At 38.2% G+C, this 17,820-nt stretch overlaps 1 protein-coding gene across 3 annotated transcripts in view; it reads right to left on the reverse strand.

Annotated features, from left to right (window-relative positions):
• Nucleotides 1–12,980: 12,980 nt before the first annotated feature.
• The window catches only part of auh (AU RNA binding methylglutaconyl-CoA hydratase), a 94,491-nt gene continuing 89,651 nt past the window's right edge, over nt 12,981–17,820 (reverse strand). For all 3 annotated transcript variants that reach the window (XM_016990773.2, XM_062972116.1, XM_062972115.1), the window contains 3 exons: nt 15,669–15,719; nt 15,284–15,331; nt 12,981–14,220 (listed from right to left, as the gene is read on the reverse strand). In XM_016990773.2, the coding sequence (XP_016846262.2) occupies nt 14,143–14,220; nt 15,284–15,331; nt 15,669–15,719 (177 nt within the window). In that variant the 3' untranslated portion in view covers nt 12,981–14,142. The remainder of the gene's footprint in view (nt 14,221–15,283; nt 15,332–15,668; nt 15,720–17,820) is intronic.

The raw sequence follows: 17,820 nt of genomic DNA on the forward strand, positions 1-17,820 counted from the left end.
TATCAAATTTTGAGCACCCAAGAAAGAAGATATAGCTGTTGCCCCCTAACACTAGCATAACTCTATTGGCAGAAATGTTTGTTCCACCTGCAGGTCAAAAGGATTGTGGCCAGTTGCATTTAGGCTTAGGGGGCCCCAATTATCAGAGAATCTAAAAGTACCCTTTTTAGCTTAATTTAGAACTACTATAAGGTCATGCTTATCATTATGGGTCAAGTTCAGATGGCCAGTGATCATGTCAGCTGGGGCATTCCAGAATATTATCCAAAAAGTAACTTTTCCAATCCCTGAATAAATTAATTCTGAAAAGCTATGTACAATTGGTTTTTAGGCCAGTGTTGTTTCCCCTTATTTTGAAGTAATTCCCACTGAGGTTAACAGCAATTATTTTATAAGTGTAAGAATATAAAATTGTATTATTAGTTTCCATAGTTGTTTAAAATATCCCAACATAGTAAAGGCGATAAGCTGTGTTCTATCTGGGCGACAGAAACAATTCTATTTTGCAGCCATCTCCCTTTCTTGCATGCTAGTGGCATCACATTCCTGTCCCCCGCACTTCCTCTGGGATCAGGTCCCAATCCTTCCAAATTCAGCTTCTAAGCTTTCCTTATTGTGCTCAGGCAGGAAGTTTGTCATTTGGAAACTATGGATCTAGCAGAATCCTTCTGATTTTATTTATCAGAATTCAAAATGACCGTAACAGATTAGAGAGCTAGGCCAAAACTAACAAAATGAATTTCAAAAGGGAGAAATGTAAGGTTATTTTGGCAGAACAAATGAAATGTGCAGATATAGGATGGGTGGTACCTGGCTTGAAAACAATACATGTGAAAGGAATCTAGGAGTCCTGATAGACCACCTAAGTGAACAATGTGATATGGCAGCTAGAAAAGCCAATGTAATTCTAGGTTGCATCAACAGGAATGTATCTATCTCGATCGAGAGAAGTAATAGTATCACTCTATTCTGCTTTGGCTAGGCCTCATATGGAGTCCCATTCTGGGCACCGGAATGCAAGAAGGATATTGACAAGCTGGAATGTATACAGGGAAAAGTGACCAAAAGGTTTAAAGGCCTGGAAGTAGCTTGAGGAGCTGGGTATGTTTAGCTTGGAGAAGAAAAGATTACGAGGGGACATGATAGCCATGTTTAACTATTTGAAAGGGTGACACATTTAGGAGGGAGCTATTTGTTTTCTGCTGCTCCAGAAACTGAATATGAAATAATGGATTCAAATTGCAGGAAAGAGCGTCCACCTCTACATTAGGAAAAACATTCTGACTGTTTGATGGTGAAATATACTTTCCTAGGTTGTTTTGAAGTCTCAATTGCTGAAAGTTTTTAAACATAAGTTGGATGCCATTTTATTTATTTATTATTTATTTCCCACATTTGTATCCTGCCCTTTTCATCCCGAAGGGGACTCAGGGTGGTCTTACAACAGGCGACAATTCAATGCAAACAACACACAATTCCAAAATAAACAATTACAATTAAAATCCAGACAATTAAAACATCAATTATTAAAACATCAATTAAAATCACACAAATTCAAATCTCAGTCCAAGACCTGTCCATTGTCAATCACATGAATTCATTCTCATTATTGCAGGAAGTGCTTTGATTGGGTGGCCATGCATGGCAGGAAACTGGACTGGATAGCCCTTGTGATTTCTTCCAGCTCCATTCTGTGATTCCCTCACCAGTTGACTTCTGTGCTCATAACTTTCTCCTTTGATGTGACCCCTCTCACCAGGCAAATAGGTTCTGGCATCATGGCTAATTGGTAACCGTTCTTTAGTAGTATATTATTGCTTTGTATTTAGCAGTCCCTGCTAGAAAGTTTCACTTTAGTCTGGTAGTCCAAAGCTGGAGACAGACAAGCAGAGCAAACTTTCCTTTTGGAAACTTGCTTAATTTTTTTCTTATCTACTATTAAGATGGGAGACAAATCACTCCTGCACACTTCAATTTCCTGTGCTGGGTTTTCCCTTTGTCACTCTAGTGATCCTTCCAGAGGTCTTGCTAGGTGCGTATATATATCCCAGGTCAGTAGACCTGTTAGCCAGCCACAGAGATCTGAAATGTTGGTTCCAGAATGATCCAAGTAGAAACCATTATTTAACTGCCTCAATTATAATACCTGCAATGAGAGGATACTGACACCTACAAACTAAAGGTCTGGAATGTTTTATTTATATATATATTTATTTATTTATTAGACTTGTATACTGCTACTCCCAGTTTGGCTCGGAGCGGTTTACAGAAATAGATTAAAACAATACACTTAGCTTTAAAATAACAATAAAAACAACAATAAAAACAACAATAAAAACAGACATAGCCTCGAGTTTTTCACCCATCGAAAGCTTGTCGGAAGAGCAAGGTTTTGCAGGCTTTCCAAAAGGCAAGTAGGTCTCGGATAGTTCGAGTTTCAACTGGCAAGGCATTCCATAAATGAGGGGCTACAATCGAGTAGGCTCTCTGCCTAGTAGAAGACAAATGATAAGTTAGGGACTTCAAGCAAATTTTGGTCTTCGGACCGAAGTAATCTCTGGGGTTGGTAGGGGGATAAGCGGGCCCTCAGGTACGCCGGCCCCAAACCATGTAAGGCCTTAAAGGTTAGTACCAGTATCTTGAAAGTAATCCGGTACTCAATCGGTAGCCAGTGCAGCTGTTGTAGAATTGGGGTGATTCTTCTGCTGCATCATTTACTATGTGCTGCATCCTTTGCCACCAATAAAGCATATCTCACAGCAATGAACTGTATAAAATTTGGAACAGATTTAGAGCAACCTGCTCATACTAGCTCAGAACAATGTCCCATAAAGCCCACAACAGAAATGTTGGCAATATTCATTTACGTATACTAATGCTCTGGATTCTGAGTTGACATTAGTTAGGTTTGAAAACACCATCTGGATCTTGACTGTTTTCATTGCCTGAACTGTATGAACTGTTAGATGACTGTGGTCGGTAATATGAGCATATCATACACCACAACTTGTTTCAAGATTTTGCTTTGTTTTCTTTTTGATCAGGGCCATTGAGTCCAAATGACTAAGGGTGATTGGAAAATGCACGCATATGTTGATTTTATCAGCTTAGCCACAGAATCATAGAGTTAGAGAAGATCACAAGGGCCATCCAGTCCAATCAGGAGAGCCAAAGAGAAACCACATAGTATACATGCCTAATGAAGCACAAAAATAATGTGCCAGCATTAAAATGTTTAGGCTGCAATGCTTACTAATGAACAAATTGCACTGGACCTGGCAGAATTAACTTTTGAGTAAATGTTACAGCTTTGCATCAATGAACATCTTTGACAAAGCTATTTATTCTGACTCAAGATTTGTATACATAATTCAAATGTATATTTTTTGATTGTATATTAAAATAGCTTTGAATCAAATTGCTCCGGAATTTATGTAAAAGATAAATTCTTTGACTTCAAATATTCCAAGATCTCCCAATTTAATCAAACCTTCCTTCATATTACGTTGACATACTGTTAAATCCAAACAGAGTTTTCTGAAGTTGAGGGTATGTGATTTGCCCAAGGTCACCCACTGGGTTCCCATGCTTGAGCCGATAACTTTGCTCTCCAGAATCTTAGTCCAATGCTCAAAGCACTATGTCATGTTGGCTCCAAAGGCCTTGTACAGGTTGTTATTTTTGACTGCTGACTTGGGAATCCATGCGTTAATAAAATAACTAGAAACATCAACTGACATGCTTTAATGTTACTGAATTGTTTGCACCACTAAAGAACAGTTACGAACCATGCCAGCTCCCTAAGTTCAAAAGGAGAGAAACAGCATCTATAAAATATTAAATGACCCCCAAAAATGTGTGGTTGTTTTACTGGTTAATCCAGAATCAGACAACTAAAGAAAAAATAATAAACTTGTCGTCATCGTCATCATCATCATCATCATCTTCATCATCATCATCATCCTTAACCAAAACTCTTTCTTTAGTTCAAGCGTCTAATCTATTTGAATGTCCATGTTTCTCTTTGAATAAAAAAACCAAGAAAGCACGTTATTTTACTACTCTCCTTTAAATTACATCAAATCTGTCATTTGATGCTGAGTTAGTTAAATGTACATTTTTTAGGCTGAAACTAAATAAATGTAGTTGTTATTGCCATATATGCAGATAGTGGCAGCTTGTTCATACTGGACCTATTTATGTCATAGGTAAAGGTAAAGGTTTCCCCTGACGTTAAGTCCAGTCACGTCTGACTCTGGGGGTTGGTTCTCATCTCCATTTCTAAGCCGAAGAGCCAGCATTGTCCGTAGACACCTCCAAGGTCATGTGGCCAGCATGACTGCATGGAGCGCTGTTACCTTCCCGCCGGAGTGGTACCTATTGATCTACTCACATTGGCATGTTTTCGAACTGCTCGGTTGGCAGAAGCTGGAGCTAACAGCATCCGCTCCCGCCACTCCCGGGGTTTGAACTTGGGATCTTTTGGTCTGCAAGTTCAGCAGCTCAGTGCTTTAACACACTTCACCACCGGGGTTCCTTCTCTATGTCTATAGACATAGACAATGGTCAGACAGATTGCCAGGATAGTCTGTTGAAGCCAAGGCTGAGGGAATAGAATGGATGCCATTGCAAATTAAAGGAGATTGGTGGTCTGGAGGGGGACCTAGAATCTTTTTGTCTTTCTTGGCAGGATCATTGTTCGTACGTGGTCTGCAGCAAAGAACAAGGAAAGGAAAGTGGATGTTGAGGTAGGAGGAACCCAGGCATGCAGTTTGACCTTTCTCAGTTGAGTCTGTGCCTTCATAGCAGTTGGTACATTTTAATGAGATTGTTAATCCAACCTGTTTTCCTTCAGGTGGAATTTAAGGATACAGAATTAAAAGCCAATCTGCCAATCAATGAATAGGAGAGTCAGTATGGTGTACTGGTCTGAATCTTGGACTAGGACTCAGGGATACTAGGGTTTGAATTGGGCCACCAGATGACTTGGAGAAGTCATACACTCTTAGGCCCCATCTATACTAACCATTTAATGTAGTTCAAAGCTAGCTTCAAAATGTGGTGGCTAGACAACAAGCTCCCACAAAGGTGTGCGAAAGAAAGCCCATAATGTCCATCAATGCCCTGTGGTTTGTGTAATCACAATTCAGGACTCTGCTTCCAGGATTTCCTATATACTATAATCATCTGCATAGTGAAACCACTTTCTTCAATACCAGATTGAAACTGACTTAAGTGGTTGGTATAGATGTGCCCACAGTCTCAGAGAAAGGCAATAGCAAACCTCCTCTGAACACATCTTGTCAAGAAAATGCTGATAGTTTTGCTGTAATGTTGCTAAGTTAGAAATGTGTACACACACACAGAGAGAAATAGAATACCTCTGAGTACCAGTCAGTTGGAAGCATTAGTATGAATGCTCTTGCATTCATGTTCCTCTATGCAGGTTTTTCATAGGCTCCAAGTTGACAAAGCACTGGCAAACCTCCTCTGAACAAATCTTTCCAAGAAACTCTTTTAACTGTGGTTACCATAAATAGGAATAAACTTGTAAGCACATAACAACAAGGACAACAAATAAACTGCTAATTTGGGCTGTATTTGAAGGCATCCTTGGCCAAATGGTTTAATAATGAAAAACCATAAAACTGAAATTTTCCATCAACACTACCAGGACAGAATACTGAGGCTTGAATCCAGGCCTGTAGCGGCCGGGGGGGGGGGGGGGGGGCTTTAGGGATTCAGACTTGGTGAGGGTGGTTGACGGGGTGGAGCTGAATACGATTTAAGGCTGCTCTGCCCCCCCCCCACCCCACTTTGCTTTTTGCTTTAGCTAGAGGTAGGAGTCAGGTTCCTAATGGGGAATTACAACTTTCCTTCCTTGCTCCCTCCCCTCTCGTTTTCCAGAGGATAATAGGGTTCCCATTGTGATGCCTTTGCCCCATGGATTCACCCTACAATTTGGGCAGCTTCTGCCCTTGGCATTTATTGGTAGGGATTTCCCAGCAGAGTGTAAGGGCTGGAGGTTTGGGTGGCTGCACTAAGCAAGAGAGAGGGGGGGGGGGCTTTTCTGCAGCTGCCCCCTGCCTCTGGAACTCTCTCCTGAAGGAGATTTGAATGGTCCCCGTGCTCCCCTCTTTCAGAAAACAACTAAAACGTACATATGCTCTCAAGCTTATGGAGAATCAAATGTTTGAATATCTGGCTGAAAGAAAGACTGACCGGATTTGCACTCTTGTATGTTCACCGAAGTTTATTCATGAAGTCTGATTTCTGTCAAAGTGTATTGACAGTTTTCAAGTGTTTCCAACAGATGTTGTGGTATTCTTTGTAACCATTAATTACCAATTAAGAGTCATTTTCAGTTTTTTAAAGACTTGAAACTTTGTAACTAAAATAGAAATTTGATTTAATTAAATCTATATACCTATATACAATATAGAATGAATCATATAATTTGGTAAATGTTTTTGTGTTATGAACGTACATTTGCAAAAAAAAGTTTCAACCAACTCCGCATCCCCTATTTTTTTTCTGGCTATGGGCCTGCTTGAATCCTAGTGTTGATTCAATGGATCTGATCTACCTGTACTTCATTTATACGATACAAAATACAGCAGGCACAAAGGTCACTACTACTACCACCCGGGGGGTTGGGGGAGCTGTGCTTCTAGCCTCCCAAGAGAAGGAATTCCAAAGGCTGGGACAGCCACTGAGAAAGCCCTGTCTAATGTTCCCACCAATTTCATCTGGAAAGGTGTTGGGACTGAGAGAAGGGACTTTCCTTTGAATCTCAAGGTCCAGGTGGACTCATATAGGGAGAAACAGTCTGTCAGACAGCCACCCAGATCTTTTCCCCCTTCCAAAAATGTATAGCCCTCTCACCATTCAGGATGCTTTGATTGTGCTTTTCCTGCATGGCAAAGGGGGGTTGAACTGGATGGCCCCTGGAGTCTTCCACTGAAATACTGTTGTTTATGTTGGTTAAAATTGCCAATGCCTGATATATTATACATGATATATTATATAATACATTATATAATATATAAACATTCATTGGGACTCCATGAAAAACTTTTGCTTCTAAAAGGGCTCCATGGTTGAAAAAGTTTGAGAACCCCTGGACTAAGTAGCCAAGATTGGGGGGACTAAATTTAGAGTGTGTGTCCCTTCTAAAATCAATCCTCACTGCTGGAAGGAAATGTTTGCAAGTTGTAATAATAATAATAATAATAATAATAATAATAATAATAATAATAATAATAATAACAACAACTTTATTTTTATACCCTGCCTCTATCTCCCCAAAGGGGACTCAGGGCGGCTTACATGGGGCCAAGCCCGAATAAAAACAATAGCAATATAAAACACAACAATAGACAAAAGACACGCACAATTATAAAAATTTAAACATTAGGCATTAAAAACAAATGACAAGAACTAATAAAAACATGGATTAAAACGGAGAGGTTGTAAAAATAGACTGGGTAAGGTGCACCATATAAATATTGTAAACATGAGGTGACTGATAAAGTGTAGGTATGAATTGACAAGCCTGCATGGTTCCCCTGAAAGAACTCTATGAATAGGAATTGCTTTTCTCGGTTGCCTATTTGTGCTACTCACAGGATATGGCATGCCCATCTTGATGGCAATATTTTTCCGCTAAGATGGGGTGGGAGGGCTCTTTACCACTGTACTAACCCGACCTGTTTTACAAACAGGAAGCTGTTCTGTACTGATAGGCTGTATGTTAAGCAATTGCTTTCAGATTAAAGTGTATGATTGCTTAAGAGTCCTTGGCAGCGGCTCAAATTTAGCAAGAGGCAAATCTAGCAAAAGACTGGCCAGGATCAAGTGTCTTCCTCTTCTTTCTTTGTAAAGGAAGCTAGTTTCTTGGGTCATTCACCTTACAGCTGAAATGTGTTTAAATGGTTTAAACCAGTGCTGCTCAGGCTACCTGATATGGAGCACTGTTGTATATTCTCCTAAAGTGTCTAGTGACCAGCACCATATTTTTATCCATTTGACTACAATTTCTTTCCTTTTCCTTTCCTGGAAACTTGGGTTCAGATTATCAGAAAGATTATATCTTCTGATACAAACCAGTAGAGATTTTCAGAGGAAGTCTTTCTTTTGCTTGTGCTTCTATCACATTCACAGGGTAACCAGGTGAGGACACAAGAGCCTTCTCAGTGTCTGCTCTTACCTTTTGGAACTCCCTTTCATGGAAGGCTATGGCTGGCCCCCTTCTTGCTCTCCTTTTGCCAGGCAAAGACATTTTTGTTCAAAGGGACTCTTAATGTGTAAACTGTGTGTGCGTACAGGATTGAGGGTGGTTTATTGATCTTTTTCATTTTTGTATATTTTAAATTGATTTTAAGATGTTTTCTGAAAATGCTTGTAAGCTTTACATTAAATACTTTTAAATGTACTATTTATGCAAGCCATTTTGAGAGAAAGGTGGCATAAAGCTTATTATTATAATTATTATTAATTATATTAGCCAGCAACAGTTCAGAGATCATGGCTATTACTGATTAAAGCAATAGAAAGTATTTTCATATAATATTTAGAATGTTCACTGTGGGCCCTTCCACACTGCCATATAATCTGAAATATCAAGGCAGATAATCCAGATTATCTGCTTTGAAGTAGATTATCTTTTTAATCCACTTCAAAGCAGATAATCTGGATTGTATACAGCTGTGTAGAAGGGGCACACTATACCTTTCAATTTAACAGGACATAGCTTTCTCCCAGTCTTTTTAAAAAGGACCTCAAATGATTAAAAAAATCCACCTTTTTACAGTAGAGTACAGCAGCCTGATGATTCTCTACCACACAAGTGGTTGTTTTTCATACAGATAGGCAGGAACAGCATTACTAGGCCATTATAACCACAATAATCTGAGATTATGTAAAAGTTAAAGGTCTAGGTAGTCATATCCTGGTAAGAGGAAAACAGCTAACCCACAACGAAGGGGGAAAATATTATCATCCCTTCTCTTTTTATCTCAAAGGCTTCTGTAATGACTTGGTTGCTAGAGAAACCCGAACGAATTGTGACACTGTGTTTTGAAACCCTTCCTGGAGTTCATCTCAAACCACAGCATAACAAGTGGGCTCTTATCGGCATACTATTCCAGGAAGAAAGGCATGACATTTCGTCATCGTTGTTGAAAGACCAGAACTGGCTCTGCACGTAGACTCAGGGCAAAGGCGGCAGGCGGGGGAGAGACCCTTCGCTATAAAGAGAGCTGCAGAGGGTAGCAAAAGAATTGCCTGCTTTTCTGTCCACTGCTGTTACGGCTTGCTGGAACCAGAATGCAGAGACAGGCATTGCCCAAGCGCTTGAGAACACACTTGAAGTCAATGTTTAACTTTTTTATCTGCTTTTGGCTGTGCTTACTCTGTGGAATGGAACACATAAGGTAACATGGGAGCATTCCTAAACCGCCTCTCCCAGCAGAATATGGTTGCTAGATCTTGAGTTTCTTATACAAATCATTTATCCTTTTCATAAATAGCTGCTTGATGGACAATTCTCATGAGTAAGTCTTACTCACTGCAGTGACAGTTGTTGGAGCAGACAGTTCTCCAGACCAGACAAACATTTAATCAGAAACGAAGAGCACAACGTCATTTAGGCTAAAAGTGGTGCTGACGTTTCTGATACAAATGTGAAGAAAAGATGCGTATCTCCTTGGGCAGTGAGATAAATGTAGGACTCTCCTTCCTATGTTAATAGATAGTGGATTGTGCTCATTTTCACAAACAAAAGGTGTGACTTTTCTTGGATTGCTCATCCCAGCATCTGTAGCCAGTATAGGCAATAGTGAGGAAAACTAGGTGTTGCAGTCCTGCAATTCCTGGAGGGCCGTAAAATCCCCACCCTGGAAGATAGTCTAATGTGAATTGTGAAGGCATTCACAATACAATGTGAAGATAAAACATTTGACCTGAAGCTTCAATAGTAAAATATGCATTACAACTAAAAAGTTGAATTTTGAGGCTTATAAAGGCGGTACAACCAAACACACACACACATGCATATAGCTCATTCATTCCGTGTAACACATTGGCAATTTTCAGTGGACTAGACTTCTAGTACAACTTCTATAAATTTATTCTCATCACATACTATTTTGCCAATTCTTGAGATTGAGAGTCAGTATGTTGTAGTGGTTTCAGCACTGGACTATGGCCCTGGAGAATAAGATTTGAAACGCATTGGGTGGCTTTGGGTAACTTATACTCTCTCCGTCTCAGAGGAATGCAAAGGCAAGCCCCTCTGAACAAATCTTGTCCAGAAAACCACGTGTTGCCATAAGTAGGAAATGACTTGAAGGCACACAACCCTTTCTTAAGAGGAATCAGATATAAAATGAAACATGGGTGCACTGCATATGGACTACTCTTCAGAGTGTGCAAATCTATTTCTGCACTATTAACGCCTCAGCTAGTGTCATTTACTGTTTTTTTACTGCATTTAGCGTTTTACCAAAAATTAAAATCAGATGTAAAGAATCATTCTCAGTACGGAGAAACTAAACCTTTGCTTTCAATTTTAGATATTTAATATTTACATACTCTGTCTACCCTCTAAGGTATATTTACAACTATAAATATACATCCTAATAGCTCCAGTAGTGATTCTCTCCCATGCCTTATCTTATTCCCCAAAACCAATAAGGAGTTTTATAAATCTGAAAATAGACATCTAACCATTTCTGATTTTGAGATATGTGTGTCTCACAATAGGATCTAAGGTTGGGGACTGATCTCTGGACCTTTACCAACCCTTCTTTGAAACAATTTAAAACAGCACTAAACTGAAAACTGGATACAGTGATTTCTAAGTGCAATTCAAAGTGCTACATAGGTCGGGTGCAGGCTGTCAGACAGCCTATCTTCTCCTATGACTACGTTCCCAGTCTTCAGAAACCTCTCTTTAGGTTTGACCACATTCAAGATCACATTTGGTGGGGATAGGAGGGAGGGCTTTCTGGCTGACTGCTCAGACAATAGGGGAGGAATCTTATATTGTTCAGTGTAGCATAGTCTGCTTCATTCTCTCTCTAAAGTGCTACAAGATCCCTTTGCATGCACTGTACCTCTTGCAGAACCACTGTGCCACCTTCCCACAAATGTTCCATGACCGGTGGTGAATGGAGAGCGATACTGGAAAAAACATCTGTGTCCCTAGAGCCAGACATGAAATGATTATAGCAACTTTGATTATGTGGAGGGAAGGAGGAGACTAGCAGTAACCTCTGCAACAACACATGCAGTTTCAGGTTGAATTATACCTGAGTGTTCCATTAATAGGATGCCCAGCCTAGAACTCCTGGCTGGGTATGTCTAACCTGGCTCTTTTCTTTTTGTTCTTCCACTAGCAGTTAAAAATATATTCTTCATTCAGCTAATTCTTTGGCCATTGGCCAGCTGCTGACTTGATACCAGCTACCTCTGCAGGATGTTTCTTGGTGTGGCATTGTAATACAATGTAATAATAATTATAATTCACTATTATAATTGTATATTTATATTACATGCAATATTACTAATAATATTGCGATATAGTTGTATAATATAATATATTGTATGTATATATACTTGTAAACTGCCCTGAGTCCCCTTCGGGGTGAGAAGGGCGGTATATAAATGTCGCAAATAAATAAATAATAAATAAATAAATTTTCAAGAGGGCTTTTAATTTAATTATCTTTTAATAATTGATTTTCCTTCCTTCTTCTTCCTCCATTATTGTTAGCTGCCTTGAGTCCCCTTTTGAAGAAAGGCACTATACAAATTCTGCAAAGAAATGATATTTGAATAGTGAATGCCAGATGAAAATTCTGAACCATCATTGTTGAGCAAAGAACAGTTGACTTTTTAAGATAAAATTTTAACAGTTTTACCACTTGTAAATCCTTATATGGTTGGGAGTCACAGGAAGTGCTAAATGAATTGCTGCTGTCACTATTTCGGAAAATTAATAATGGTTGACAATTTGACCACAAAACAATAAGTCATCTTTAATCTTTTCTCAAATGCAAAGATCTGTTTTCAACTCTGAAGCTGAAGCCATATGTTAATCACATTTGTTCAGTTATTCCTGAAACATGAGTTTGAAGTCAAGTTGGAGTCTTTCATATTTATGTGATGAGAGTTATGTCACAAAGTTAATCATTCCCAGAACAGGAAGATTTGGGCTAATGAAAAACTTCTTGTGTAAGCAGTCATTAATCAGAAGCATAACATTGCATAATGTATTCTAAAACATGTGTTATGTGATCAGAGTACAAGGCTACATAATACAGAAGAAGTGTTTGTACCATATGCTGACCTTTCCTAAGACGGGAATGAACCCATGTGATCAGCAGTTCTTGCCAACTCTTATTAAGCTTGATATCAAGGAAGATACACTTGTCTTCGAGTTTTAAGAAGCAGTTCTGAAGTTCTTGCTTTCTGATACAGTAAACATAATCATGGCAAAGTTTGTTCATTATTCCTGTTGTTCATTATGTACGCCTGCTATTAAAGCTGGAATCAAAAATGCAAGTCAAGTGGTTCCTGGCATTGTTTGCAAGAGAAAACACATTCATTTTTACAAGATCGCTTGATGAGCCAAACTAGTATAAAGGTCAAAGGAACAAAGACAGCCAAAGGAATGCATGGCACATCGAATCTCAGCCCATAACAATGGTGTTTGAAGTTGTTGAGCAATAATATGAGCGAGAAGCTCTTACTTAATCTCCTACCAGTATTACCGGAAAAAAAACAGTTGCGAAACTTTTCAGACCAGCAAGCTATAATTATAAGAAATGAAAAGACATTTGCTGCATAAGAAAATTCTATAACCCTCTGCACAAATTCCTGTGGAGACATGGCTCAATTAGCAAGAAAAAAGACAGCAGTGTCTTTTAAAGCACCAGTGAACAATAAAAAAAATGTACATTGCAGTAGACAGCGTGTATATATTATTGTTTGTTGATTTATTGTATATCGTTATTGTTTTTGTATCTGATATTTCTGTGACCCGCCCCGAGTCCCCTTCGGGGGAGATGGAGGCGGGATACAAATAAACTTCTTCTTCTTATCAACATCATCATCATCATCATCATCATCATCATCATCATCATCATTATTATATTACTATATACATGTTAATAGTCTTTGAACAATATCATTTCAAGGCCACTTACCACTGTCACTCCCTCCTTCTCCCTTTCCTTGATTGCCTCGTTGCTCCAGCTAGTGTTACTTCAACCATTGAGCAAAACATACTGCCATTTTCATGCATAGCATAACTATTTACGTTCATTCAAAACATAGGGAAGCTCTGGAGTTTCCTGCAACTTTTGTTAACACAATTCAAGGCCACATTAACCCAAGTCAGCTATGTACGTCATGCAGCTGTTACAGAGGGTCTTAGATGGGTTCTAACCCTGTATATCATTAGGATGATGCAAGAGCACATGACTCATACTGGATCAGACTATTAGACCATCTAACCCACTGTTATAAATTCTCACTGATGGTGGTCCTCCAAGTGATGGTCAGGCAGGAGTCATTCTATGTCCTAGCTGGGGATAATATGTAACAATGAAAAACCACTGAAAAGAACAGTTGCAATAGTTTCCAGGTTAATTTTATGTATCATTAGAATACGATTGCTTCATCACTCATTCTTCTCAATTCAGTTACCTTTATTATTAAATTTATACATTCACCATTAGAAGAAACATGATTCATTTAGAAATTCTATATGTCACATTTTTTGTGTGCAAAATAAAATTATTTCATCACAAGAGCAGAAGACTTAGACATTTAATGGTCACTTTTAGTTTTGTGTATATTATGCATTTATGTATTTAACGGACAAGGTATGCAAATTCAAACATATGGAATAAAGTGCTGAACAGATCAATGATTTTGCAAATACACAAAGAAGCCTTCAGAATCTTTAAGGCTAAATACATATTTAAGTACATTACAGCGATAAACGTATGGGAAATTACATTTACTTTCATGGTTGCAATATTCCATATTGTGAGGCAAAAAGACAGCTGGAATTCCTTCCAGCAGTATGTCAATTTCATTTGCATTTTAAAAGGCATCTGGTTCCCCCCCCCCCTACTCTCCCTTGTAGCGAGGGGGTCTTTTTTCTTTAAAAGCAAGAAGGCCTTCAATTCTGTCTTTTGTTGGGATAGTCTAAAATAAAGAAAATCATTTTCAGTGCCCACATTACAAGTCAGTCACAATTCCATGCAAACATTGACTCTCCATTTGCATGTTACATTTTAGGAGTAATTTACAGAAAGCAAGTTCGGAAACACTATATTGAGCCATAATTATAAACTACTACGCAGCTGCTATAAATCAGTCATACTCCCCTATAGTCAAAGTTTTGTTGAGTGTCACTGGAAGGACTAAAACACTGAAAACAGTTTCACATACAATGCCCCTTCCACATTGAGACCATATCCATGAAGATAAATATAATTGCTTTGAGTTCCATTTGAGTGAAAATAAATAAGAACTTATATAATAACTTGTTTATTTGGTCAAAAGTAAGCAGATTAGGAAGCTTTTGTCTCTTCCTCAATCTAGCACTTTCAACAAAGTAAAGACAGACAGCACCTGACTAGCAAGGAATGAATATTTTCAGGCTTATTTTTAAATGTGGTTGCATAAAGTAAGCTATTATGAACTAAATTCAGCAAACAACCTAATTGGCTTGTTCGAAGCTGAAGTCCATTCCAAGCTAATGATAGCATCAGACTACAAAGAAAGGTGGATCTTTCCCCAACAGTAGCCCTTCCTTTCCTTGTTTCCTGCCCCTCAAGTACCTGGAGATAGGGACGAATGTTGGACCATTTTACAGAATCCCAAGATTAAGAGCTGTGGCTTCGCTTATCTTCTGAGATACTATTAGAATCCTTTTTTTTCTGGGCTTTGGCAATACTACTGCATTCTCAAAGATGCTAATAAAGCATCCTACCTAATCATAGAATACTGCCTATTTATTTCACTAGAAAGATCCTAAAAGGATGAAGCATAATATAAGAACAAATTCTCAAATGACATATCTCTAGATGCTGCTAGCAAACTTATGCACTAAAAATAGTGCTAATTAGTTTAATATTCAGGATATAGCAATTAAAATAAACATCACAGATTATTTATATTCAGAGATGGAAGAAATACTGACATAACACACGAGGAAGTCTGTGTGTGTGTGGGGGGGGGGCTTTGAAGGGGCACAATTACATACCTGAGCATAACATGCCTCTTCAATTGCTAAACCTGTTAGAAGATCAACCTGTGAAACAAAAAAAAATGAAAAACTATTAACACTGGAGAAACTCGAAAACAGCACAAAATAGAGTTCAACCCTAAAATAACATTTCTTTCTAGCCAATGCTTGTCACAGTGGTGCTCTGAGACATGAAGCAACACCAAGAAGGGAATAATGCTTAGAGAGAGAAACAATTTCAGAGGAGAGATTCAGCACTCATAACTCCCCCCCCCCAGCTTTAAATAATCCTTACAGCCTCTGCTTTACAGAATTTGATAAAAACCCAAGTTGCACTGTTCTCAACATCTGCTTTGTTCTTTAAAGAGTATGTTTAGATAGCAGGAAAAACAGGTTTCCTTACTTCCATTCCTTGATTGATGGCCAATTTTGCAACTCTCATTGCTACTGGTCCCTAAAATTAAAAAGAGAGATATAAGTTTTGTAATCAAGTTTTGTGATACGTTTAAATAAAAAAAAAAGATTTGTGATTTAAAATGTTAAAAAGTATGCATTGCATTGTAACATTCATAGTATCTGATGGTGCTATTTATCAACACAGAAACAATACTTCTATCTGGGAAAAGACCATGAAACACAAAACCATATAAAAGATTTTAAGCTTTAATCTTTAAACAGAATTTTTGCATGCTCAACATAAAAAAAACAGCTTGAATACAACAGTCCAGAATGTTGAATGTATTTTCTGCAAAATATTTGTATATACTTATACATGTTCTTTTACTAGTGCTTCCCACAAGCACTGAAATGCATGCTCCTTCAAAATACAAGACTGAAAATGAAGGAAGGAGACGTGCACTCCTCAGAGGTCCTTACAAAGTAAAACCTGAATTAGAACTTACAGTAAAGCAACTTATTGGCTTTTAATAATTTATTGATAGACACACAGAAAATATGGTTATAGAATTTAAGGCATGACAAAATTGCTAAGTTAAAACAATCAGACTTCAGTCTGGGAATTACGTTAAGACATCAACCATGCCCAAATTGTGTTACAGTGTCCTATTTCTTAGTTTCCAACATTAAAGGCCACTATTGCAGAAATGCTTGTTGATTCCTATAGCAAGATTATTAGATGACACAATCCTTTTTGTTTAACATAACTAACTTTGCATTGTTGCCCCATAATATATATTTTCTTGGAGTGTTTTTTTAAACACACATTGTTCAAAAGTCCTAGACAAAAATTCTTCTTCAACCAAAAAAAAAAAAACCAGAAAGATAGTCACAACTGAACCCTGTCTCAGGCAATTTTTCCACATCTAAGGTGCCATTACCTCCCTGACTTCATTTGATGAGGGCCCACAGAACAGGGCCCCTGAGGAGCATAATGGAGGTATTCCTGAGAGAACCTTCAAACAACTTGCACTATTTAATATTCAGAATAGTTACTACCATTTTGGCTTCTTTGTTTCTATTTTTACCACCATTTTTCTTTATGGTTACAACTACTACACAGGAAGCTGTTCAAAAGAATTTAAACTCTTTCATCTGTGTTAGATACACTCTTTTTTTCAGATATAAGCATTTGCCCATTCCCTTAATTTTTCTGTTCAGAAGTTTGTACTGAAGTGTTGAAGGTTAATTTTAACTTGATAATGTCAAGACCTTAAACTCCTAGTGAGTAGTGAACCACAGTTAAAGAATTACTGCTACAAAGAAACAGATGTATGAAATTTAGCAACACTTTAAAAAGCATTAATGGAAGCATGCTGATTCAAAATCTGCGAAGGAACAGAATAAGGTTATTTTTGGACAGGTAAATGCTTGAAAATCTCCACATGCATGAACAAATGTGGAGGTTCTTGGTACATAAGAACTGCTGGAAGGAGGTAGGTGGGCATATAAAAGTGAGTTGTATTATATCACCAGAATGTTGTCCTAGCTTGCAACAATCTCATTCTGCTAGTTATATCCTGTTTATAACTATCTATGGAATAAAAGTACAGTATGACCCCCCGTATCGGCAGTATTGGTATCTACGGTTTCATTTATCCATGTCTGATAAAATATGTCCGAACAGTAACACAACATTTCATAAAATTCTACTGGACAACGAATAGCAGAAAAAAGCCCACGTGCATTTTGCAAATTACATCCTGAGACAACTATTGGTTCCACTTGGTACCTGTGATTGAATAACTGGATACAAGCCAAATAAGTTCACAATAGATTGTCATGGAGCCAGATCCCAGGGCTGAATTTCCGAGCCCTGGACCTGGCGTCATAACATAAATAACCCTGAAAGCACCTGGCGGGAGAAGATAGTATGAGCCTGGGAACTCAGGGTTGAAAGTATAAACAATTATAATTGGTATAGTGTGTGGGAATAGTAGTAATGTGATCCAGAGGGTGGGGTTTGATGATGATATTTGCGTGTGGTGTTACGTTGCATCAGAGGTGATAAAAATGGATGTATGTAAACATTAGGTCATTCTCGACTTTTCCAAAGTCATGTATTCTTCAATAAAGATTGGATTTGAGAGCAGCTATCT

This window comes from Anolis carolinensis, chromosome 2, assembly GCF_035594765.1.
Source record: "Anolis carolinensis isolate JA03-04 chromosome 2, rAnoCar3.1.pri, whole genome shotgun sequence".
In the NCBI taxonomy this organism is placed as follows: domain Eukaryota; kingdom Metazoa; phylum Chordata; class Lepidosauria; order Squamata; family Dactyloidae; genus Anolis; species Anolis carolinensis.